General features: G+C 40.2%; 3 protein-coding genes across 4 annotated transcripts; 2 read left to right on the top strand and 1 right to left on the bottom strand.

The window, feature by feature from the left end:
- Positions 1-7,348: 7,348 nt before the first annotated feature.
- Positions 7,349-13,117, bottom strand: LOC307248543 (BTB/POZ domain-containing protein 1-like). 2 transcript variants are annotated; one of them, XM_080024954.1, is made up of 8 exons: positions 12,532-13,117; positions 11,569-11,725; positions 10,359-10,464; positions 10,070-10,267; positions 9,383-9,575; positions 9,186-9,273; positions 8,247-8,393; positions 7,349-8,115 (listed from the first exon to the last, which is right to left on the bottom strand). In XM_080024954.1, exons 1-8 carry the CDS (start codon positions 12,954-12,956, stop codon positions 7,957-7,959), a joined length of 1,473 nt encoding a protein of 490 aa, XP_079881080.1. In that variant the 5' UTR covers positions 12,957-13,117; the 3' UTR covers positions 7,349-7,956. The 2 variants fall into 2 exon arrangements, with proteins under 2 accessions (XP_079881080.1, XP_079881081.1); XM_080024955.1 differs by having other exon boundaries at positions 9,383-9,512.
- Positions 13,118-13,883: 766 nt separating this feature from the next.
- LOC307248693 (transmembrane 6 superfamily member 1-like) lies at positions 13,884-18,716 on the top strand. Its single transcript, XM_080025148.1, is given in 11 exon segments — positions 13,884-14,135; positions 14,261-14,364; positions 14,638-14,651; positions 14,655-14,739; positions 14,835-14,934; positions 15,171-15,253; positions 15,460-15,605; positions 15,923-16,018; positions 16,211-16,303; positions 16,380-16,499; positions 18,113-18,716. Coding segments are annotated over 11 exon segments (1,125 nt in total). The 5' UTR covers positions 13,884-14,043; the 3' UTR covers positions 18,305-18,716.
- Positions 18,717-19,627: 911 nt separating this feature from the next.
- Positions 19,628-25,079, top strand: zrsr2 (zinc finger (CCCH type), RNA-binding motif and serine/arginine rich 2). The gene is made up of 11 exons (XM_080024793.1): positions 19,628-19,872; positions 20,560-20,639; positions 20,752-20,833; positions 20,946-21,054; positions 21,486-21,572; positions 21,988-22,026; positions 22,705-22,826; positions 23,200-23,413; positions 23,636-23,691; positions 23,793-23,902; positions 24,021-25,079. The coding sequence occupies exons 1-11, from the start codon at positions 19,829-19,831 to the stop codon at positions 24,926-24,928; spliced, it is 1,851 nt and encodes a 616-aa protein (XP_079880919.1). The 5' UTR covers positions 19,628-19,828; the 3' UTR covers positions 24,929-25,079.
- The last annotated feature ends 33 nt before the right edge of the window (positions 25,080-25,112 follow it).

The following is a 25,112-nucleotide window of genomic DNA, read 5'->3' as shown; positions in this document are numbered from 1 at the left end:
TACAATTCTGGAAACACTTGTCATAATCACTTTTTGTCAAAATCATAGAATATCTCCTCAAAATCTGCTTCTTGTTCAGTCTGTGTGTGCGCTGAAGAAGAAAAAAACTGGTGTATGCTCTGTAAACGGGATCATCCCTTTGTTCCCACATGATTGATGGTCCCACTACCCGATTTTCCTGAAATTGGCGATTAAGTTCATGATTCACAGCTGGGTGGTTAGGGTTAGGGTAAGGGGACAGGGAGAGGTTAGAATAGGAGTGAGACCGACACACACACACAGATAGACATACTATTCTCCATTATATAGTTAGATTACTTAAAAATGTGGGACCAACGGGCTGATTTTGCCAACAAGCATTCTCCAGGATCGTTGACTCCACCTTTAATGAAAACGAAATCAGCACTACAGCTCTATTTGGATTGGGGATGCATACGACTGCTGTCTGGAGGGCAGCTCATTAAACTTTCAGTGCTTCATGAAATCCATTGCCTAATTAATAAGCTGTTAATGTACATCACAGCAAGTCTTGGAGATCAAAGAATGAAAACAATAGAGAGAGAGCCACAGTGAGGGACAAGTGAAAGTTTTAATAATAATATTAACTTTATTTATATAGCACCTTTTAAAAACAGAGCTTACAAAGTGCTTTGACAGACAAAGCTAATGTAATCGAGACACAAAGCCCCAGACACAAGCAGAGTTGAATTCAAACAGTTCAAGCAGACAGAAGGCAAGATGGATAAAAACTTAAAAAAGATAGTAATAATTAAAGTGAAAAATGAAAATAGCTACATAAATACAATAAGTGAAATCGGAGGTAAAGATAAAATAAAAAGTCCCCTGGGCCTGGTCTGCCGGGCTGTCAAGTTTCATGTGCCCCGTTTGTGACGATGCAATGTGACAGCAATGGAGACATTGTGCTCGGGGCCATGTCCTTGATGATGAACTCATCCACTACACAATCATCGCTCTACCCCTCCTCCTGCCCGTCCAAGAACACACACACACACACACACACACACACACACACACACACACACACACACACACACAAGTCAAAGCACAAAACACCACAACCTCCCAACTAACACGCACACACACAGAAATTACATCCCCCAGCCCCTACAGCACTCGGCGACCTACATCTGGTGTTGCAGAATGCAGGGGGGTAAGGTTGGCTCAGGCCAGCCAGCCCCCAGCAGACAGTGGGGAATGTTCATGTAGCATGTGACGCGTGTGTATTTCGCAGTACTCTCATGCTCCGCTCTTTCTGTTGAAATAAAGGCCCCCAGCTTTGTATGATACATAGAAATCTGTATACAGCTGCACCCTGTCACATTAACACACACGTGCAGATATTAAGCATGCACTCGTACGTGCACATAAAAGAGTCAAGAATAGACCCTATCCATTGCTGCTGCCGATCTGGTTTGATAACATCTTGTCTCTTGCTTATCCATCTACACGCTCTGTAAATTAATCTGGAACCGCTCAGGTCATCCATAGTGGAGTCTGCTGCCGAGGGGAGCTTGTTAGTCTGATTATATCACAGTGGCACCTCGAAAGGAAGATGCAGGCAAGCTGTAAGAATACTAAGTGGTGGAACCAAAACAGCACCAACAACAAGAGCTCATTGCATGTCCCGCAGTTTACTTAAGTCAACGTACATAACCAAAATATACTCAGAGTATCAAAAGTAAAAGTTATATATTACAGTCTCCCTATGGCTGATCTAGTGTGAGAATGAATATTATTAGATTGTTAATACAGATTCAATTGTGTAAACATTATTTGACTGTTGTAGCATGTATAGCTGGGTCTGGACCAATAAAGTTAGGTAGTTTAGTCCAGTGGTTCCAGACCTACGTGTGAGTGGGCCCTTCAAAGGGTCACAAGACATACATGATGGGTCCTGACTCCTGACATGATAAATGGGAGAGAAAATAAGAAATTCTGCTATACAAATCATCTCCATTTTAAACTAGAAATGCCGCCTGGCGCGGTCATATGCCTCTGGAAGGCATACAATTTCTGACGGTGGAAGTACGGTGGTTGTGGGCAATGCTGTAAAGAAGGTAAAGCTCCTAAGAGGCTACTATACTGTACAAGGTCCCCTCAATCCAACAACATATAAGGTTGAACTACGTTTTGACCTTTGACCTCCAAAGATCTATTCAGTTCATCTTTAGTCAGAATCGACATTTGTACAAACTTTGAAAAAAATCCCACAAAGTGTTCTCAAGATATTGTGTTCACTAATACGCAAGGTTACACTTTACATTTGACCTCCAACATGTATTCAGTTCATACAGTCAAAGTGTGAGTTTGTGCCTAATTTGACGAAAATCCAGGAAAGTGTTGAAATATTGCATGAGGCATGAGGTCACAATGTCCATTAACCTTTTGGCCTCCAACATCTAATTAGTAGATCTGTGACATAGAGTTGACATTTGTGCAAAGAAAATCCCTCAAAGCGTTCAGGTGATATTGCTCTCCTAGAATGGCCCGGACTGACGTACGGACAGACGAGTGAGAAAGGAATGTTTTAGGAATTCTTTTGTCAGGCATCGAACACACAATTTGAAAGAACAAACTCTTTATACTGGGGCCACAGGCTGCAACAATCAATCATAGGGGAGCCACATTACAATCATCTGAATGAATGGAATGAAGGAGGTATGCATTCAATTGTCTTATAGTACACAAGATATGGGTCTGTTGTGGATTTCAATCATATTTTCCCATGCACCAACTGTCTACCAGGTGTGCATCATTTTTTTCCCATCATACTGCTATCTCTCCACTGTTGTTATCCAATCTACACCCACAAAAAGCAAACCTCTGTAAAGCTTGTAATTTATACTGTGAGACAGGAAAACAACAGTAATGTTCCTCTTCTCATTCCTTTTGTGAACTAGAAAGTCGGAGAAGTAACAAACGAGCAGTTTCAGTTGACATGAATCAAGAAAACACCCAGCGATTCGGCTCGAGGGTAACACAAAGTCCTATAAATGTACTGCAGGTATTAATTAATTACCCAACTGTCATTACCTAACCTTACATAATTAAAATACAGATTGCGTAACGCCCACCAGCTGGACAAGTACTCGCACACACACACACACACTCACTCACACACACACACACACACACACACACACACCCCACATCCCCACAGGTCGATGTTGTTGTGCAGTGTTCTGGACACACCCCCAGAGCTGGATCTCACATCAGAACATTCTTTGTGAATGTTTTTTTTAGAAGGATAAAGCCACTGAGGATGTGTCATGCGAACTTGGCCTACAGAATATTTAAATAAATTAAACAGCTAAAATGAATCACCCTGGCAGGATAGGCTGCTCAATGACGCTGTCTCAAGACTAATCCTATTCAGTTTTCAGGACCATCCTCTAAAAGGATTTCGCAAATGGCCTAATGTGGTTTTAGTTAATCACACTGCATGAAGCAAACCTGCAGATACAACGGGACTGAATGAAGCCTGCATATGCTAGAGAAGTTGAAGGCCTTTTGATGCCTCAAATTATCTTACAAATGATAGCTTGAGGCAGAAGGCTACAAATTTGAAAAGAATAAATAAAATAATCTGGCTTTGGGAAGTTAGAAAAAAGTGACAGTTTCAGACCTTAAAGTCTGCTTCTGATATCTACTTGATGTTAGCGGCTCCAGGTTACATGAGCAGTTACTGACATAACACAGGTGAATTTCATTGCATTGTGGGTAATACTGGCAGTAGATAGCTGTCCATCATGAGTCCGGTAATGTTTTAAGAAAGCAATTTCAAACCGGATGAGTCCTTTTTTTGTAGACAGGTTTGACTGTCACAAGCGCCCCTATTCGCTGATTTCAATTTATATATATTTGAAAGATATATTTTTACGGAGAATGCCTCACGTCATAGTGAATTTCAAATGCTTTTGATAAGATGGTTTTGTCACAATGAACATTCTTCTGTCTCTCTTTCTCAGCCTTGAGACACTTTACCATCCCCCAGTCCCATGCATTTCTAAGGGACTTTCCAGACCTTTCCACCCAAATGCCCTAGAACCTTTACCTCATCACCGGATCCTAATTTTTACACAGTAAGCCCCCTAGTACGCTTTGTGCCTTATCCTGGATTATTTGGTACTCGTCATTACGATGCCTGCCTTGACCCTGCTCTAGTCATCCTGTAATGTTGCACCTGTCCCTGCCCTGCCCACCTTCCTCTAACTATTGGCCTGCTCACTATCTCTGGCTGAATGTTGTTGAATGTTAGCCTGTTTGCTGACCATCAACTCTTCTGCTAAAGTCCATTTAAATGTATGTCCTATATCTGTGTCTCACCCCGGGTCCCTTGACTGTTAGAGATCATGTTCAGGGCATGCAATTGTGAATTGCATTACCCCAGAAGCCATTATACCAAATGTAATGGTATGGCTATTGTACATATAATATATTTTGTCAGACCTACATTTCTTACTTACCTTTCCTAAACCAACAAGATTTCAGTTATTTCTATTTATCAACATGTTTGATTAATCAAAGATGTGATGAAGAATAATAATTCACAAAAATCACAGTATGTGAATCAATATGAAAACATTTTCAGGTTGATCTGAAAATGAAATACAAAAGACAGTTTAAAGATAACGTATCAAACACAAGCAAATATCCATACATGGATAGTGCATGGATACGTGGATACTATACTTTACAGTATTGTGTTTTCCCTGTGTGTATAATATCTTTGTGTCAATATTCCCATAGTATGGGGAGGCATGTGTGTATACTGTAAATATGTTTTCATAGGATTATCTACCTTTTTTATTCAGTGCTGGGATGTGTATGTAGGTTGTTCCTAAACACTCTAATTTTCATATTATGAGAAAGGTGGGCGTAATGCGCTCTGGCTGCAGCCTACATCTTTTCAAACATAATCTTTTTTTTTTCCTTTGAATCATTATTTTTTGGCTGTTTAAAGCAACCGGATGCATCACTGTTTTCAGATTATCAGATTCTCTTAATGTATGATGAAAATAATTTATGTGAACACAAACACAAAAAAGCCTCAAACCATAACATGCAGAGGCATGTATCAGTCATAAATCAGTCTGCAAATTAATGAGAAGCTTTCTTTTTTAAGACCACTTTCAAATATGATGCTTTGCCTCCATGAGGAAACAAACCAATGTGTGCTTTAATTGTAATCGGTATTGCTCAGTGCAAGTCTGTAAGTCTTACTCTGCAATGCTTCAGTCCTGTGGTTATATGTCATGGGGTATCGAAACAGCAGAGGCATAAATCCTGGCCCAGGCTGTCAGTGTTCCAGTAGAAGGCTCAAAACAAGAGAACCAGCACATTCTGCTGCCATCTACCCACACACACACACACACACACACACACACACACACACACAGATAAACAGACTGAAATATTAACACACACACCAGAGAATAAGTCATAGATTTGTAATTTAATAGCTGTAAAAGACAGATCCACACGCTTGATTTATTCCCCATAAGCTTCATATTTTGTCTCTTTAATGCCTTCCCTCCATCCACCTCTGAATATATTACAAGGAGCTTGTGTTCCTATGGTCTCATAAGAATTACATTTTTGGTAAACAAAGCCCAGGTATCAGAGCAGAATACTGTCAACGCTGTACTCTATTTGTCCTCCTGCTTTTGGAGCATTCTGTGTCTGGTGGGTGGGTGGTGAAAACCTGTCCCTTATGTGATTTTCTTGGTTCTTTTCTGATAGAAAGGCTGTCTAAGTGGGCAGTCAGCGAGAGAAGCTCTCAGTGAATCACCTGACAGCCTCCGTGGATCACTCTCCTCGTCAAAGCCCACTCACAGTCGCCTAAAGTGGCCGTGCTATGCTCATATGAATGTGCGGATTGTGTAATATTAAGAGCACTCCATCTCCTCTATAGCTGTGAAGGTGCGACTTTCAGCAGACCTCACGGATTTACAGCTTCCCAAAAAGAACAGAGCACATCCATCAAGAAATAACGTGGCATTAATGAGATTTGCATCAGGATTAAGGAGGACACAACTGAGACCATACTTATTATTTTCCTTTTTATTGTAGTTGCTGTCTGTTATTGTAGGTACACAATATTTTACTGCCTTTTTGCCACCTTAAATCCTTCAATTGAAATAATCAAATACAATTAAATGTCAGCTCCAGACATATCAACCATGATCAAGTAATCCCCATATTCTTGTTCTTTACACACTTTGTGATTAAGAAGCTGGTCTTCTATCACAAACCTTTTTGGACTCTTAAAAGCCATCATCAGTGGTGGAAGTACATTTACTCAACTACTCAAATCAGATTTTTATTGTAAGGTATGTGTATGTACTACATTCAAATGTTGTGTCTACACTTCAAATATTGTCCTTTTTACTCCACTACATTGTTCTGACAACTACAGTTACGTGTTACTTTACAAATTAAAAATGTCACTCATGACTCATTGAATCAGTTTATACAGTAAATAATCGACCCAGCAGTACATGTCGAAATAGCTCCACCTGAACCAGCTGCAACAGTAAGTGCTACTTGTATAGTATAAGTAGCTAGAGTAATCATAATATGCAGTCACATTTTTAATGATTCCATTTTGTATATACATACATTTATTGCTTTACTTTCAAATCCTTACTTTATAATGTACTTAATGTATTCTCTAATGAAGCTCTGATCATCTGAAGATGCCATTGTATGTTGTACTTATTGTATGTACTTCTAATTGAGGAACATTTAGAAATGAAAGTTGCAAATCTTGGTAGGTTTATTTATTCTACGGTATTGCAACTTTGAAATGGTTCAAATAAAGCCCTACAAATACTTATTTCAATATGTATTACTTATAAAATCTCCATCTCTCCTTACATGTAGCATTTAAGTTGTCTATTTTTTTTACAGCTATAATTGCTTTTCAGATGGCCTCTACCGTAAGTTTGGCTGGTTAGATGTTTTGCTGGCAATACTATTGTAAGCTACTTTCTCTTTCCCTTAGGTGATTTCATTTTAATAACAAAATGCCTAAAGAGGCAAATGAAATGTTTTCATTGAAAAAAAAAAAAATCCAGTCCACTTGATTATCTCCCCCAAGTTCGGAACTACTGCTCCATCCTTCCTCCACCCCAGTGACTCTGTTGAGTAGATTTATATTTGGCTGTATGGCATCACCTAGTGACAGGAAGAGGAATTATATAAACTACACATAGAGGATTAGATACATATACTGTAAGCCTAAATCATTTATGTATAGTTTATATTTTTTCCCAGAAAAGTGATAGAACATTGTTTTTTTTAACTCCTTTTTATACATTTTAATGACATGCTAAGCAAACTTGAAGTCATAAATTACATTATGTACCACTGGCAAAGTTACATAAAACCCATGGATCCTTAATACAATGCCAAAAAAAAAGTACTTAAAGACACCTGCTGAATAACTGATAACAGTGCACAATAAAAAATATGCAAATATTATACTTTTCGGTAAATACATCAGCAAAAAAATGACAAAATGAAATGGCATCGGTCAATGAATGGTAGCTGACTGTCTTTGTAGTTTCACTTGGGCAGGATTAACACCTGCACTGGAAGCTTACTGATAACGACACACAGACAGCACTTCAGTATTTACAACTGATGAATGAGTTTAGGCCTGAAAAGCGATTTTTATTTATTTTTTCATACCAGAGATGGTATGGATGATTTTGCCACCACTTCCATAGTTTTCCATACTCATAATCATGTCTGTCCACCACTATTGTATAGACAGATACCCAAATTCAGCACACATATACGCGCCCACATACACACGCACACACAAACTTTATTCCAGGGGACGATGAGGCACTAAATATGTCTCCAGCAGTCCAGTCATTCCAGCAGTCTAAGGTCTTCTTGGTTCAGTGTTCCTGTATGACACCACGTTCAGTTGTAGTAAATGATCTCTGGTATCTGCCCGTCCTCCACTGATGTACCATTGTTATTTCCAGGTGAGCTAAAAAAGAGAAACGTCGTCTTTGTCCCCGTCGGTGTTTCCTGGGTCACTTTCTTCAACCCCTTTGTGCCATAATGGGAGTCTGGGCCCTGAGGTTTATTTTAAAATCAAAAAAGAATAAAAAAATAAGTTAATCCTTATCTGGCTTAAAACGGATCATGTTCATTCATGCAATATTTGGGACAAATCCCCAAAAAACAGCAAGTACGTTCAGACTGACCTTTAAGGTGGCACATGCAGTGTAGCTGACATTGGGTAGGATCTCCACAGGCTCTTTGAACATCACTCTGAAGGTGTTTGCGGTGCCGTCACAGCTAAATCCTGTGTCATTCTGCCCCAGTGTAATGCGTTTGTCGCTCTCTAGAATCTGTCAAACAAAATAATGTATTTTACTGACTGGAAAACAAGAAAAAAATCTGACCGGACTATGACCAAGCATCGCCATGCATAGTTCCATTAAAGAGAGTTGTTGTACCGTTTTTGATTAAGTGACAGTTACATAGTACACAGCAGCGCTCTGCAAGGGTTACCCCATATAGCCAAAAGTCATCTCATCAACTTCAGTTGGATTTAAAAGTACTTTTCTAGCCAAAAAAAAAAAAGCCTGACCATAAATGCGAGGTTTGGTGTCTGTAAAAGCAGCCACTTTACACAGAGAAAAATCCACTGTATTATCGTTAAAGGCAGATAAACTGATTTCTCTATGATGTCAATCAGTTAGAGTAACAGTTGTACAGTAACATTACTAATAATAAGTTGTGGGAAAATACAGAGGAATTACACATCAGGATGAGGAAACATAGGTTCACCAGAAAGTGGAGGCTGGGTATCAAACCTCAATGCTTTTCAGCAATGAGTATCAGTGATATGACTGATGTCAAACATAATTGATCATTTTAGCTTGTGTCAAAACAACATTACCTCTGAGAAGTAAAAATAAAAGAAATAAAAGATTTGTAGAAGAAAAGCCTATACTCCTCAAAAATAAAGAAATAATGATTTTTATTTTACTATTGAATCTGCTCTGTGTATTGTACTTGTAACTAATATAACCAAATGTAATAATACCCAGCCCTACCGAGAAGTGTCAATTACAACCACATTGTTACAATCACAAACACGCTGACAATATCAGCAGATTAGAAGTTACCGTAGTTACCTGTATGTTGACCTGATAGTCCGTGGGTCCATGTATTGAACCATACAAGCCAAAACCCACTATGGATATTCTTTTGTTAACATTGAACCTAGAGATGAAGACAGACAGACGGAGATAAGATAAGAAAAAAACATTTTCAACTTCAGGGCCATTTGCACAGATTAACAACAACTAAGCAGCAATGTTTGTGTCCTCACCTGATTCTGTCGCTGGTACCACTGTACCCCCATCGACTCTCAACCTGCTGGAATCTATTAATGATGCACTCCTCCCCCCTGAGGCAGCAGCGGGGCCTGTCATTGTAGTCGACACGCGGTTTGGGGTTTACTGTAAAGTGTAAAAACAGATTTACCACCTCCCGATCGAACAATATTCCAGACTGGGCAGGCCCTGTTGCACAAGAAAGAATATCAAGCTGGTTTCTTCTGTGGTTCTGAGTTGTATGGACACATCAGAAACATGACGAATATGCTCAGTAATGGCAGTAGGAGTTGGTATAGCTTCCAAGTTAAAGGTGGGGTCAGTGATTCTGTCAAAATCACTTTTTTTGTCAAAATCAGTGAATATCTCTTAAGGATTCGCTGCCTGTCTGTACTGTGTGTGCGCTGAAAACTCTGTAGAGGCTCTGTAAACAGGCATGTTGCTAGCTACCATGGGTCCCTTTGATAACATGCTCGTTTACAGAGCCTAGGCTGTGTATTAACACCAGTGGTTTTTTTTCAGCACACACACAGTATGTACAGGTAGCGGATTGTGAGGAGATATTCACTGATTTTGACAAAATATATAATTCTGACAACAAGCCTTCTCCAGAATCACTGACTCCACCTTTAAGTACCATTGCAGCATGAGATAAACAAGGTATATCGTTGTGATGTGCCTACCTGCAGCAAACTCTTCAACAGTCATGAGCGGGAAGCGGATGAGCGGGAGGGCTTTCCCCAGAACCTTCTGCTTGTTCTCTGACGTCGGGGGAAGCTGTTGTCTGTAACACTCAGCTTCTGCCCAGCGTACCACCGCCCCAAACAGGCGGTTCTCCCTGATGCTGAGTGTGTCTCTTTGTAGCACTGCACATAAGGTTTCTGCACACAAAACAAATACACAGCATGTTCATCATTTCACATCCAAACAAGGTGTAGAACTGAAGGAAATATTGGGTTAAGATTAACATACCGAGGTCAATATCTGTGAAGCCCTCTGCGTTTATAGCGTCCGCAGTGCTTTTGTCTATGGTGTCCAAGCAGAGACTGGCGAGTTGAGGCTCATCAAATAACCTTGCCTGTAAAAAAAAAAGCACAAAAGAAGCCACATAAGTATCTAGCATCAAGTCTAGTATCCAGTCAATACTGGTCATTTCCTTTACATTATTGCCATTTTAGCAGACCTACAACTGGAGGTCAAACATGACAATTTCTTCATTTCTAAAAGATATATATTTATTTAGTTAATATCAAGTATATTTTTCCATATCTGTAATCCTAAAATGATCTGATGAGGAAATCCTATCACAAATTTAACTAATAGATAAAAAAATATCCTTAAAACTTAAACAAAAGCTTGATAAATTTATAGTGAGTAGGCAAGCAATGCCACTGATAAGAGTAGACTTCTGGGACACATTAAGTTGTTGTATACTTGCTGATTCTTTTTGTTGCCACATTGGATCAGAAAAAAGGACTGGTTTTGGATCAGAAAGCAGCTTTGCATGCAGCCTGAACGCTTAGCAAACAGCAGCAAAACAAAATGCTGAACCCTGACAAAGCGCAGCATAAACCAAAAATGAAACACCTTATGTCATAAAAACTCGGCCAGCAATGGCTGCAGGATGGTCTGGTGTGGACACAAAAAAACACAAATGACCTCATTCTTTACTGTAAGTGGCAGACAGAAAGAACAATCCAAAACTGTTATTACATTATTTCATATGTGGCAGAAGAAAACGGAAACATTTCGGCCACCATTCCAATTCAGCGGAGGTTAATGGAATTTCATGTTTTGCTGCTGAAAGGATCAAAAAATTACATGTTGAAAAACTCAAGAGTGATGTGTTTTTCCATAAAGACTGTCTAAGTCGCTGTGGTTAATCACCGGAAATATATATTTTTTACAGTTTTCATGGGGAAAGTCAATCCAGCGCAGACTGATAACTTCCAAGGTCTATGAATTATCCAAGCCCCTATTTCACCATTTTTTGGAAATCCATGTTGTTGTCAAATGTCGTTTTACAAGGAAAATAAAACGTAAGAATCGAAGCCAGAGATTAGAGGAGGATATATTTTGGATAAAGGAAATATGAAGTGGCGAATCAAAAGATGCCCTTAAAGCTGGTTAAAGAGTTCAAGTGTCTGTGTTGTACTTTACGGTGGGTATGACTGAAAATAACCTGAGTGAGGAGCATGAACGCGTTGTCGGCCCTGAGGTGCTTGGTGAGGAACTCCACACAGTGACTCTCCAGAGCAGGGACAGCGTACTTCTTAGCCGTATACAGAGTCGTCATCACAGTTTCTGGACCAATGTGGACCTCGTCAGAATACAGGAACCTGCACAGAGGAAACAGGCAGCAGAAAAATGTGTACGCCAGGTATTTATGTAACAAACAGTATCATTCTTAAAAAGGCTGACAAATCTTAAAACAGAAATGAATTTGCAATAGGTAGGCTGTGTCAAAAAATGTAAAGTTCTTTAAAGAGCACCAGAGCTAAGTATCAAACCCTGCTATGGCTTAAGAAGATAATGAAATATGTCTGTATTGAAAAGTCTGGCATGACACCAGGTACTATGCTAAAAAGCAGGTGCGAATTCTTTTCTAAAAAAATGCAGTGACTAGTGCAGTAGATGAGTCATGCGTGTACAAGTGCACACTTCACATTAGACACAAAATGAAATCCCCCAAAAATACTGCCATAGCGCCGGTAATACATTTGTCTGAACATGAGTTATTTCTAGTGAGCCGTAGTTAGGGATTTCTATTTACAATCTGTTCCAAAGACTCATCAAGTAATGATAATATTCATTACTGGCCATCCTACGCGACACAATCACTATCACTATCACAAGAAAGAAGCAAATACTTACAGAAGAGATGGTTGCATATTAGCTAGCTGTTTATTGATGAACTACTAATCCAGTAATCAACTGATTGTTTCAGCTCCACACTGTACACAGCTAATGCTTTTGAATATATGTCTATGATGATGATCTGACAGTCCCATTACATTTAACTTATGTTACTGTCACTCAGACTGTTTTCACGACGTTATTGTTCCCAGTGTGCACTGCAATGCAATAAGTTAAACCTTAATGTGAGTGAAGCTGAATGCTGCAGGACATGCACCTGCTTTCCTACCTGAGCAGGGCGAGGAAGGCTGCTGGTTCCACATCAGGCAGATCAATTTCAGTGGAGGTTGTGGCCATGCCTCCATTGAACATGGCATCAAAAACGGCACTGCCCGCGGCCAGGACGAATTTGTGGGCCGGTATTCTCTGGGCCTGTCTGCCCTTCCCCACTATGAACCTGACGTCGCTGAGCAGCTCGTTGTTGAAGAGGAAGGCGAAGCGCTCCTTCAGGGAGCTCTTCGTCGCCTGCCAGTTGTACATGGGCTCCCGGTGAGGGCCTGGGACGGGCGGGGAGGCGGACCGGGCAGCACCGGAGGCTGGCCCGTTGGAGACTACGACTACAGCTCCGGACTGAGCCGAGTTGGACGCTGCCTCCTGACCGTCATGGTTTGACGTTAAGCCGCCTCCGCCACCGCCGTTGCTCCCGGTCGCCATAACCTCCCACCTGTAAGTTTAATTTTGCCTCTACAAAGTACCGCTAGTGCCAGACAAACACAGCAACCGACCGCACCGTCTGTGTTATTTATTTTACGTGGTATCCATCGCAGCGGACGCCATCTCTCGTTATTGTTTAGCTAGGTACCTGCTAGCTTGCGTCCCTCTCCAGAAATGACGCATGCGCAAACTTCCTTCACAACACTTTTTTTTTTCTTCAAATTAAACTTTATTGCGGGAGTAGGCTCAAACAAAACAAATAAAATTAGAAAAAAAAACTCAAATTAAGTAAAAATAGCCTACATCAATAAATAATACAGCAGAAATAAAAAGAAAATAGTTGGAGTAAAGCTTTATATTTATAAGTCACACAGATAGTGACTTTCTTCCTACAATAGGCTATTTAATGCTGTAAATGCGTTGCATCAAAGAGCGCATATGAGCAAGTTCATCATAGAGCGACATTCGTCATTCATGTAGCCTAGACACTACCTTGAATTGACTTGTGGACTAAGGATAATAAAATTCCTGAGGGGCCATGCTTCAAGTGGTCCAATTGAACACGAGATGTCACTGTGTGTAGGCTACTAAAAAAAACATTCAGTAGGCCTAGGGCCTAACTATTAATAGATTATAGGCTAATACTGAATAATAAACAATTTATATTAGCCCTGGATCAAGCTTGCGTAGACCTATTAATAGGCTAAATAAACATAAATCATTGATTTAAGATCCTTGTTCTTCAAAGTGATAGTCTGAACAGGTGTGTGTGTGTGTGTGTGTGTGTGTGTGTGTGTGTGTGTGTGTGTGTGTGTGTGTGTGTGTGTGCGTGCGGTTGCGTTTGCGTGTGCATGTGATTGTGTCACATTAGGACTACAAAGGGAACGCAAGCGAGAAAGACCAGAAGGACAGGCTACAGAGCTAAACTGCAACTTCGTACCTCGTCGCTGTTACTAGGCTACACTGTAACATTCCTCAGGCATTTCTTGAATTATGTCTCGCTGGATAAACATGAGAGTTTTCTGCGTCTGAAATATTTTGATGTATCAGATCTCACGCAATATAACTCGCTTAAACCTTGTCCGCGATGAGCGCGTCTGCAGGAACGGGGGTGTTTGTGTTTTCCATGACGTCCATCCCCGCCTGCTGTTTAATCAATTCCCTCATTTACATGAACAGGTGAGTGAGAACGAGGCTGCATCATTTGTGTAAAATATCTTCTATGTCTGCTAAAACAACTGGGACTTGAACTAGGCTATACCATCATTTGACCATTTTATTTTATGTTTTAACATTGAATTCAGTATTGAAGCTTCCTTCTTCGCTGGGTGTTCAACAGTCATCCTTCTGGTCATTTCAGTCCATTTCATGCTTAGGAGAAAGGCTCCAGCAGATCCTCTTTTCTATGGTATGACTTCTCAAATGCACTTTTCTTTTTTCTTTGCGATCTTGCAAAACATTGTGAGATATAGCCTATAGGGAACAGAAGGTTCTGTCTAACTTTTAAATCAAAATAGATAAAGGCTTTATTGATATGTATTGTCTTTGGATGATCCCACATGTGTGTGCGGTGTTGTATCTAAATAATTATTAAAAAAGTGATGGGCCTATACATCACATTATGTCTGCATGGTGTACATTTGAGAATAAGTTAATCAAATGCATCCATCTGTCTGTGCAGTCTATGGACTGTTTTAATTCCTCAGTGTGGTGAATCTGATCATCGGGCTACAGCAGGACAACATCATTGATGGATTTGTGACATTTTACCTCAAACAGGCAAGTTGTAACTTGTGTGTGATGAGTCCTTATTGTGAGTCATCATACCTGCTGCACACATTTCAAAAAACGTATTAATCTACCATGTGTTCCAGGCAGATCCACATATTAATACAGCCCATGGGCATATGATCTCCTATTGGGATGGCTGTGTGCACTATCTCTTGTATCTGTTCATGATTGCTGCGATAACTTGGGGGTAAGAGCCGAATATCCCTCTGTCTGTCTGTCTGTGTGTGTGTGTGTGTGTGTGTGTCTGTCTGTCTGTCTGTCTGTCTGTCTGTCTGTCTGTCTGTCTGTCTGTCTGTCTGTCTGTCTGTCTGTCTGTCTGTCTGTCTGTCTGTCTGTCTGTCTGTCTGTCTGTCTGTGTCCATCCATCCGTCTGTAGTATGTCCATGTGGCTTTGACAATGGCCGTGTTATGTGATTTGCACAGGGACAATTACCGAGACATTGGACTATACTGGGTGGGATCTTTTCTCATGCGTGCCATAGTCTACATTCTTGGGAATGCTGTGGGTAAGTACACTAAAAATAATGGGATGCTTTGAGATGATAAGAAGCCTGTGTAACCCCCTTGCTGTGAATGGTCCATACTTTTTGGAGCATAGAATACAAATAAAGAAAAAAACAAAGAAGAAAAAAAGAGCAGACATTGTGGCTTTAAGTGTTTTTATCCGCGTCTTTCTCACTAAAAATTATGATCGTGTTCTGTCTTTTCACAGGGAAATATGGGACCCAAGTTGGTCCTCTCTTCCTCCTCCACATGCTGTATATCTCAGTGTCCATCTGGGCCTGCTTCCGCATCTTCAGCCAGCCATCCACACGGGACATTCAGTTGTCAGACAGTCAAGAACTTACAGTTGTTACAGTAAATAATATTACGAAAGATTACTATAGTATACATACTAATCGACTGATAAATGTGAGAAATGCAAAGTGTGTGCACAGCATTATTTGAAAAGTGAGTTCGAAGGTATACTATACAACAGGTGGACACACACACACACACACACACACACACACACACACACACACACACACACACACACACACACACACACACACACACACACACACACACACACACACACACACACACACACACACACACACACACACACACACACACACACGTTTGTGGTAAGAGAGCCCTGTTTGAAAATCCCATTGTTGCCTTCTCTCTAGCAGGTTGAAAGAAAAAGTATACTCCACAGACCTTTAGACGTACTGTTTTTCATCTACCTCATCCTTGCTCTGGCTTTCTGCATCTTCAGGGGCCTGGTGAGGAACCCTGTGCATGCACTTATACACTCACACACACACACACACACACACACACACACACACACACACACACACACACACACACACACACACACACACACACACACACACACACACACACACACACACACACAGTGGTCGTAGAATAATGTAGAATGCCACTTTGTTTCAAAGTATTTGTGTTTCTAGATTGTTCTGGACTGTTCCAGCAAATGGTGTGAAGACTATACACGACTGTATGAGCCTTACCTGAAAGACCCCTCAGCCTATCCTAAAATACAGGTAACCTAGTGAAGTTATAAACACCCAAACTGTCATCCTGATCTATGAAGCAGTAAATGGTATCCATGTTTATCAGATGCTGGTGAGCATGCTGTATTCAGGACCATACTACATCATTACTCTCTATGGGTTGATGAACCCAGGATGTGAGTGGATGCCAGACCTGACTCTTGTGCACTCTGGAGCACTGGCACAGGTATGTGCCTGCTGATTATTCCTGCTCTTATCTGGCGACCAAGGATAGCTTTGCTTAGCAGACAGACACCTTGCGCTACCACACAAGTGTTTTTACCTTATCTGACTTGTTAGACCGGCTCATGTCCAAGTCAGTCTGACCGTGCCTTAAGCATAATCAAACAAATTGGAGGGTCAAAAAGACGTCAAGTCTGCAGTACAGATAAGAGGTTCAAGTCCTATTGGAGTTTTTTTTGCAATCACGAGTTTCAAACTCTTAAATAGCGTTGACATGAAAATAAAAGTCATATACTGTATTATGACTGGGAAGGTCTGGCTGTTCTGAAAGCTTTGATATATCCGACTTGGCCTTATCCTCAGCCTGTCGTCAGCCAATACATGCAACCAAATCTAAATATAATGGATAATGTGCTATAATATTAATCCTAAGTATAGTTAACCTTCGCTCGACCAACTCTGTAAACATACAACATTCTTAAGTTGTCCGATGACATAAACACTGGCAATTCAATAGCATGTTAAGCTTCCTCACTCTATCGTCCTTCCGAAGTGAATCTCTCACCCCATTACAGAGCTGAAATTATTATCAGCGAGAATGTTCCTGCAGTTTAAATGTACAGCCAGTAAGAAAGTCCTGTCCATAACTTTCCCACATAACATCTGTGTTTCTGATACGGCTATGCTAGACCGAGAGGTAGTGACATCCTCGTTCCTCTTAGATTAGGCAATGCTAAACCGAGACTGGGCATCCTGCCAAGTCAAGGCTGCTCCCTAACTTTCTCATCTGTATAGTGGTTGTGGATAGGTCTCTGTTTGAGTTATTCTTCAGTGCAAACAAACACCAGTGGCTTTGCGTTAACTGATATGGTATGAATAAGCGCCATACAGAAACACTTTCCATTCACATCTAGAGAAGAAAGTGGTGGAAGCAATGAAAGTACACCAATTACATCTCAACGACACAAAGCAGCTATTGTGTAGGAGCTAACAGGCTGGAGCTTCACTCATCGCTGGGATAAGGGCAGGAGTTGACTTCAGGCCAAGAGGTACAGGGGTATTGGTGGTATTCTCTGTAATGTCAGCTGTTCGGCCCACGCTATAAATAGGAAAGTTGATGCTCCGACAGCCATGGTTGCTATATGAGACACGTGGTTTGTCCTATTTCAATGACGGTTTCTGTGAAAAGTTATACTCAAAATGTTTACTTCGAAAAACACCAACCAGAAAACCAACTACAAATTGGTGGGAGTATATGTTAAAATTGTAAAATATTTGAGGATGGGGTGGCAGTACCAGAATATGTCAAGGTCATATGGTTCATCATCGGTCCATTCAAAGAATAATCCACCCTTAACATTTTTTTCCATGAGCTTATTAATTAATGCTTTTTTTACTTGTGTTTTATTTAATATTTTCTGAATGAACTGTAAAACACATAAACATAGGAAATAGCACACCTTTTCAGCTCCAATTGGATTTAGTATGAGGTTTTCATTCTAGAGTCAAAATTTCACAATTAAATCACAATTTTCTTTTTAATGTGACTCTAAATGTGTAGATTGTAGATCACTGTCATTTTCTGAGTTACTTATAGCTCTCTGCTTCCCCTTACAGGCCCAGTTCTCTCACATCGGTGCGTCTCTTCACACACGGACGCCGTTCTCTTACAGAGTGCCTGCTAACGGCCAGCTGGTCTTCTTGATGGTCAATGTCCTGTACACTGTGGTGCCTCAGGTTCTGTGCTACCGTTGCTGCACCCGGCCCGACTTATCCCTCGAGTCAATGGAAGAGAAGAAGAGTGACTGACAGTTGGTAGAGATGGAGAGAAAGACAGAGAGAACCAACAGCCAGTGATGTTGGGACCGCCTAAATAAAAGGTTTACGTAGCCTACTGCCTGTTTTGCAGTTATTAGCGCAACCCCTATTTTTGGAGCAGAGCTGCCATGTGTAACCGTATGAGGGCGGGATAATCACAACAGTTTGTTTCATTTACAATATTCTGGTGCTTAGCCTGTCTTGAAAATATTGTGTGTAAAGCACACACTATGTCACCGCACAGATACTTTAGTGTTTTAAGACTTCTCTTTTGGATTCAAACTGCTTGACATTGCTAATTGTTCTTATACTTTTGGTAGGGTTTTTTTTGGTGAGAAATGATTTATTGCTGAAACTGAATTTTCTCCATGTTGTCTTTTTGCTAAGGTTTGACAAATAAAGGAATCATTCAAATGCGTCGTAGTGTTTCGTGATAGGCCTACAGTATTATTCATCATGGCCCATGATATATAAGTAGCTTAAGTATTCAACCTTTTAAGTGCATTTGGTAAAAAAATTGTCTGTTGTCATTCAGAATTAGCCTACCTGTAGCCTAGAATGTAACCACTGAAACAGAATATGCGATTAGTTTTGTAGTTTCCGCAGATTTAATCACTTTCAAAGGGTTTTTTGTTTAATTGACACACATATTGTTAGCTCTATAGGCAAATAAGCTACACAGTAGATCATCATATTATAATAAATAATGGCAGCATTTTCTTATATGGAAAAGTGGATAACGATTTATCCTAGCATACATACTTGATCTGTAATTAATTACTCACTAAAGTGCAATTTTCAAAGGGATACAAGATGAATAAATTAAATCTGTAAATTGAGTTTTGAAATATCAAAAACGATTTAAAGGTGCAGTGTGTAATATGACATCATCAAGAAAGTTCTAGAAAGTTCTAGAATGCAACACTCCCTGGGTAACCCCAACCCTTTCGAATGATAACAGAAGCTACAGTGGCCTTCAAGGACAAGAACAATTCTAAATTTTAAACAATGCACCTGATGACATTCCAACTATGACACTTTCAAGATGGCGGCACTAGGCCTTGGTCCAAAATATGCAGAAATATGGACATATATGAGACCCTTTCCAAGGGAAAAAATAATAATAATAATAAAAAATAAATCAGCTATTATGCACTAAACTAAATGTACTTATGGATATTATAATTACATTCTACAAAATCTGCTAGGAAATAAAACCCAAAATTCTACACACTGCAGGTTTAAAAAAAATGTAAACCGGAAGTACTTTGTGTTCCCTCCACCTCTTCCGCTCATTAGCAAAAACAACTCCACACGCTGCTAAATGACGTTCACAACAAACAGGAATTATTCCGTTATAAATCTGCCTGGACTAACCACAGTTACTTCGGATGTAACTCGTTAAACCAGAGAACACGTTGACTTAAGTTTGTTCAACTAAACGCTGATATGAACTTGGGCTGAAGAACCTAACGTTAGCTGAACAAGCTAGCTAACTAGCCACCGTTAGCTGTGATGGCTGCAGCATTGACTCCACTGGTTACTGCTACTGTGTTAAGGTCTGTGTCTTTTTGTTCAATCATTCTTAGACAACTTGATAATCTTCTCATTTGTGCATGGTGGGCCTTCATAATAATATAAGGAAATATAATAAAGGCCATAGCTATTAAGGCTAACGATCTCAACGCAAATCTTTGTTTTAAGCACTTGGAAAAAAGCTATGCTTATAAGAAAGTACAGTCTCATGGTACTGTGAAAACGATGTAGAGCTGAAAGAACGACTCTTAAAATCTCAGCGTATTAGGCATTATAGCCATTCTGATTAAGATGAACTTCCTTCAGGGCTGTTATATTTGATTACATTAAACCTGCATACCGCATACTACGTCATACTTCTTTTTGAAAGAAGATTGTACCAATGTCTGATTGTACCAATGTCTGAGGAGCTTTGAAAAAAGTTATATGTTTGAGCTTTTATTAGCAGTTATTACAGCTTGTCCTAGTTGGAAAATCCCAGTTAGAAGTAACTGATATTAACAATGCCTCCATTTCAGCAGTGATTGGAATGCAGCAAGTAATTGGTACTGTCATATTAATTACAACTGTGTTTGAAATATCTTTCTGCTGTGTAAGAAAGGTCCATTCAACTTTAATTGTGATACACATTCCCCATCACCACAATGTAATAACTCTTTATACTCCTCTGATCTGATTATTGTGTCAAATGTCATATTTTCCATTTATAGTCAAAAGCAACGAAGGAATGCTCTGAGGAAAGAGAGAAGAAAACGGAAACGCCAAGCAGTAGCCCAAAGCAGAGAATGTGGTACGAAGATCGCTGTTGACTTCATGTTGGCCTTGTCGTCAAATGTGAATTCTTGTAATCTCTTCCGTTGCAGGCGCCCCAACATTAACACACACAATTTACTCTGTTTTAGGCTTAAAAAATGAAGCAAGCTTTACAGAAGAAGATGAAATAAATAATGAAGATGATGATAATGATATTGCTGAGAAGGAAAGGTAGGTTTTGTAGCTGCCCATTCAATGATAGACAACAAAGAAACCTTGATTTTACAGTTTATATTAAGCGTCACCGTGATGGATTATTTTTATTTGTGTCTTTTTCTCTCAGACTGCAGCTACATGCAGAGTGGTTGGAACGAGAGAGGCTTGCCCAGGAGGTTTTCAGGCAAAGGTGGGAGAGGGAAGAAGCTGCACGGAGAAGAAAGGAGGAGGAGGAGGTAATTGTGTTATTTATATTCACCACAGGGAACTAGTACTATTGGCACTTTGTGAACACAGCAAGTTTACAGCTGTTGATTCAGTTTAAATTTTATTGTGGGAGGACACAGGATCACAAGAAGTCTGGAGATATTCTATAGTATAGCCTAGTTTCCTAACAAACCACATGAAAAACAAACCATGAATTGATCCTTCTAAGAAGTATTTTCTATGTCTGATATTGCCTGATATAGCCTATTGCCCGGGCTCATAGAGCTCCATTGTTTTCAAAATCCCCAATAATTGGAGCCTGACAAACGGGCTGACTGCCGTTGTTTGGGGATTGTTGTGATGTAAAAGGCTAATAGACAAGTGAACTTTAGCCTGTTGGGTCGCTTATTCTAAATGAATTCCTAATATTCACTGGCTACATGTCTTTTTGTCTTTGCAGCGGATGATAAAGGAGGAATGGGAGGCCCAGCAGAAAAAAGAACAAGACCAAAAAGAGCAGAGGCAGGAGGAGAAGCGAGGCAGAGAGGTGAAACGGGCCCCAGGAGGATAGAAACAGAAAGAAATATCCTGTTCTACTTAATCATGAGTGTTTCCATTATCCACCCAAAAGGGACAACATACTTGTTTCTTTTGAAAAATGTGTTTTTTTTGCTTTGTACGTGGTTCTCTTTCACACTTTTCCTTGACCAAGTGGCACAAGCAACCATCCAACTCCTTACCTAAGATACACACAAAGAAAAAACCGTCAGCTCAGCAACAAGGATGTATCTTTTACTTTGTGTAAAAAAGAAAAACAGTGTGTGTAATTGTTTTTCAATTGAGTCCAGAAATGTTGAATTGCCAGTCCTTGTGAATGTGGTCTTAACACACAATGAACAGATATGCTGCAGTATGTTGACCTCTACACATTTTCACCAGCCGTGTCTTTACACCATTTTTAGGAGGCTGTTCAGAAAATGTTGGATGAAGCTGAAAATCAGGTATAAACACATGTGAATTTTATGTTGCACACATAAACCTACACTGATCATTTTAACTGATTCCAAATCAATATGTAACAATAGGTAAAAACCAATCGAGAAGCATTATTTGTTTTACTAAAATATATATTTTGGTCAAATGTCAGTTAAACCTGTAAATCGGCCAGTTAGATATATGGGGCAATAGTGATATGGTATGTAGGTATACGTTATGTGTAAGAAATGGCTTACAGGTAAGATATGTTAGCAATTATATTGAAATGCTGTTTCTATTACATTGTTATTTCACCAGAGCACTGACAATGATACTTTTTATTCTGTAAAATGTCCTCCTTAGTTCATATATTAATCACAAATTAGATAGATTTTCTCAACAATATATCTTTTATATATGCAACAATATCAATATTGGTTTTGGCTGCATTTCTTCATGCATAAGTCACATTTAGAGTGTGGATTTGATAAATTCTGTTAATTGTTGTGGAAAGAAACTTACCGTGACCATGGCACAAGCATATTGCCAGACCTCTTGATAAACATAAATACAGAAACAAACGTCATGGATTTAGCGATGTAAACCCTAGGACTCAAGTCAAAAATCTGAGAGGTATATGAAATGTATATTCTTAAGTCAGATATACAGTATATATACTTCTTTGTTTATGTTCTCACTTCCAGCTAGATAATCCAGGACCATGGATGAATCCTGAGGCTCCAGTGAAGGAGAACTTTGGGACAGAGCGAGACGTGGCCAATTGTCCATTCTTCCTAAAGACCGGAGCATGTCGATTTGGAGACAGGTACTATTTGTTTGCCTTTGTGAACTTTTTTTTACATATAATTCTTAAAGCCTACTGTTTGAGTGGTGACTGGAAGAATGCATTGAAGATCACATTTTAGGCACATTTTCAGGTTCAAAATTGTTATTTGGGTTTCTCTCAGATTTCTCTCCCCTTATGATTTCATAAGAGAGAAATCTGACTGGGGATTTTGAACACAGCTTTGCAGAAAGGTGGAGAAAAAGAGAGAGGGTTGTTTTTTCTCATACTTTGGGAGTCTCTAGTCATATGAATGATGAAAAAATAAAAATAATTAAAAGTGTATTTTGCATTAACGGGGGACCATTAAATATGTCTTTCCTTTAATCTCATCCACTGTCTTTTGTGAGTCCAGATGTTCTCGGAAGCATGTCCATCCCACAGAGAGCCCCACTCTGCTGATCCGTGGTATGTTTGTAACGTTTGGTATGGAGGAGGCCCGCCGGGATGATTACGACATCGATGCCTGGTTAGAGCACAGTGAGGAGGATCTCCAGGACACTTTCCTCGACTTCTACCACGACGTCCTGCCAGAGTTAAAGAGTGTCGGCAAGGTGCTGCAATTCAAGGTAAAATGAGATCTGGACAGTCGGGTTGTTTACATGCACTAATTTACCCGAAATACAATCATACTTCTGAAGCAATCCTGTTCCTAAATGTCATCTTGTCTTAAAGTGTACAATATTCCTTGTTCCTCTTCGCTGTTACGGACAAAACTCATTGGATGAATGATTAAGTTATAACCACAAAAAAAATATGTTTTGGTTTTACTGATGTCTACCCTTTTTTAGGTCAGCTGCAATTACGAACCACACCTGAGAGGAAATGTTTACGTTCAGTTTGACCAGTAAGCTATCGCGCACCGCTTCACAACAACCTTTTCCGGATAAATAGTTCTAGATTTTAGAATTTTTAGATTGATCTATTTGTTCTTTGTTGTCCATCCAGAGAGGAGCAATGTAAAGAAGCCTTCATCAAGTTCAATGGGAGATGGTACGCAGGCCGGCAGCTTCATTGCGAGATGTGTCCTGTTACCCGGTGGAAGAATGCTATATGTGGTCAGTTACGTAATCATACTGATTTATGAGGGTTCTTATTTTGCTTGATAACATTCTGCATAGATAGAAGTTTAAGCAGTGTATTTATTAATAATTTTTTTCCGAATTTTCCTCTCAGGATTGTTTGACAGAAAGAAGTGCCCTAAAGGGAAGCACTGTAACTTCCTGCATGTATTTCGAAACCCGGGCAATGAATTCTGGGAGGCCGACCGGGACCTGCACTTGTCACCGGACCGCAGCGTCAGGGGTAGTCGCCGCGCTGACGGGTGGAATTCGGAGCGATCGTTCAGAGGAGAGCGATCGTGGAGGCAAAGAACCCCGCCCAGATCGGAGAGATCCCACAGCAGACGAGATAGCAGCAGCAGGCAGAGGAGCAGGAGTCCAGACAGAAGGCAGGCCACACACCAGCACAGAGAAGACAAATGGTCGTCCAGGTCCAGAAGGAATGACTGGTATTCCAGCAGAAGTAGAGACCGGTCGAGGAGCAGGAGTAGAGACAGAGAGCAAGATAGGTTGAGACACGGGAGCAGGGATATGTATAGGAACAGAAGTGAAGAGAGAGACAGCAAAAACCGAGATACAGACTCCAAAGCCAGAGAAAGATCAAGGAGTTCCAGCAGAGAGGAAAATAGAAAGAAGCCAAGAAGAGAAAGGAGTCCCGAGAAACCAGACAAGAATGACAAATCACCGAACGACGACACCGGCACTCACCACCGCCGCCACAAGTCGTCCAAAAAGAACAAGAAAAAAAGCAAGAAGAAGCACAAGAAGAAAAGCCATTTGCCCGAAGTGAAGACTTCATCAGGAGAGTCTGAGAATGAGAAAGAGGTAAAGGAAGAGACTGTGGAGGAAGTCACTGCAGTGAGTCAGGAGTTGGACGAAATGGAGCCAATTCAGAAAAGCAACGACTTGGATCAGACTCCCCACCGTGACAGCGAGAAGTTTAGTCCTGAGGTAAAAAGTGAAGAGTCAAACATAGAAATATCAAGCGAGTCTGCTGAAAAAGGTGACATTAATAGCTCTTAGCCTCTCCTACATTTAAAAACCTACTTATCTCAAAGCAGTGGCACCGTAAGTGAGCATCCATCACTATCATGTACTTATGTGAATATTTTGCTTTTGGAAAAAGGTTAATGTTGCACACTGAATCGCTGGAGCTGTGGCACGACTAGGTTATTGTGGCTGAGTAAAACGATATAAAAAAAACAAA

The sequence above is a fragment of the Ammodytes marinus genome (genome assembly GCF_949987685.1).
Source record: "Ammodytes marinus genome assembly, chromosome: 1".
NCBI lineage: Eukaryota > Metazoa > Chordata > Actinopteri > Uranoscopiformes > Ammodytidae > Ammodytes > Ammodytes marinus.
This window is presented reverse-complemented; position numbering and strand designations above follow the sequence as displayed.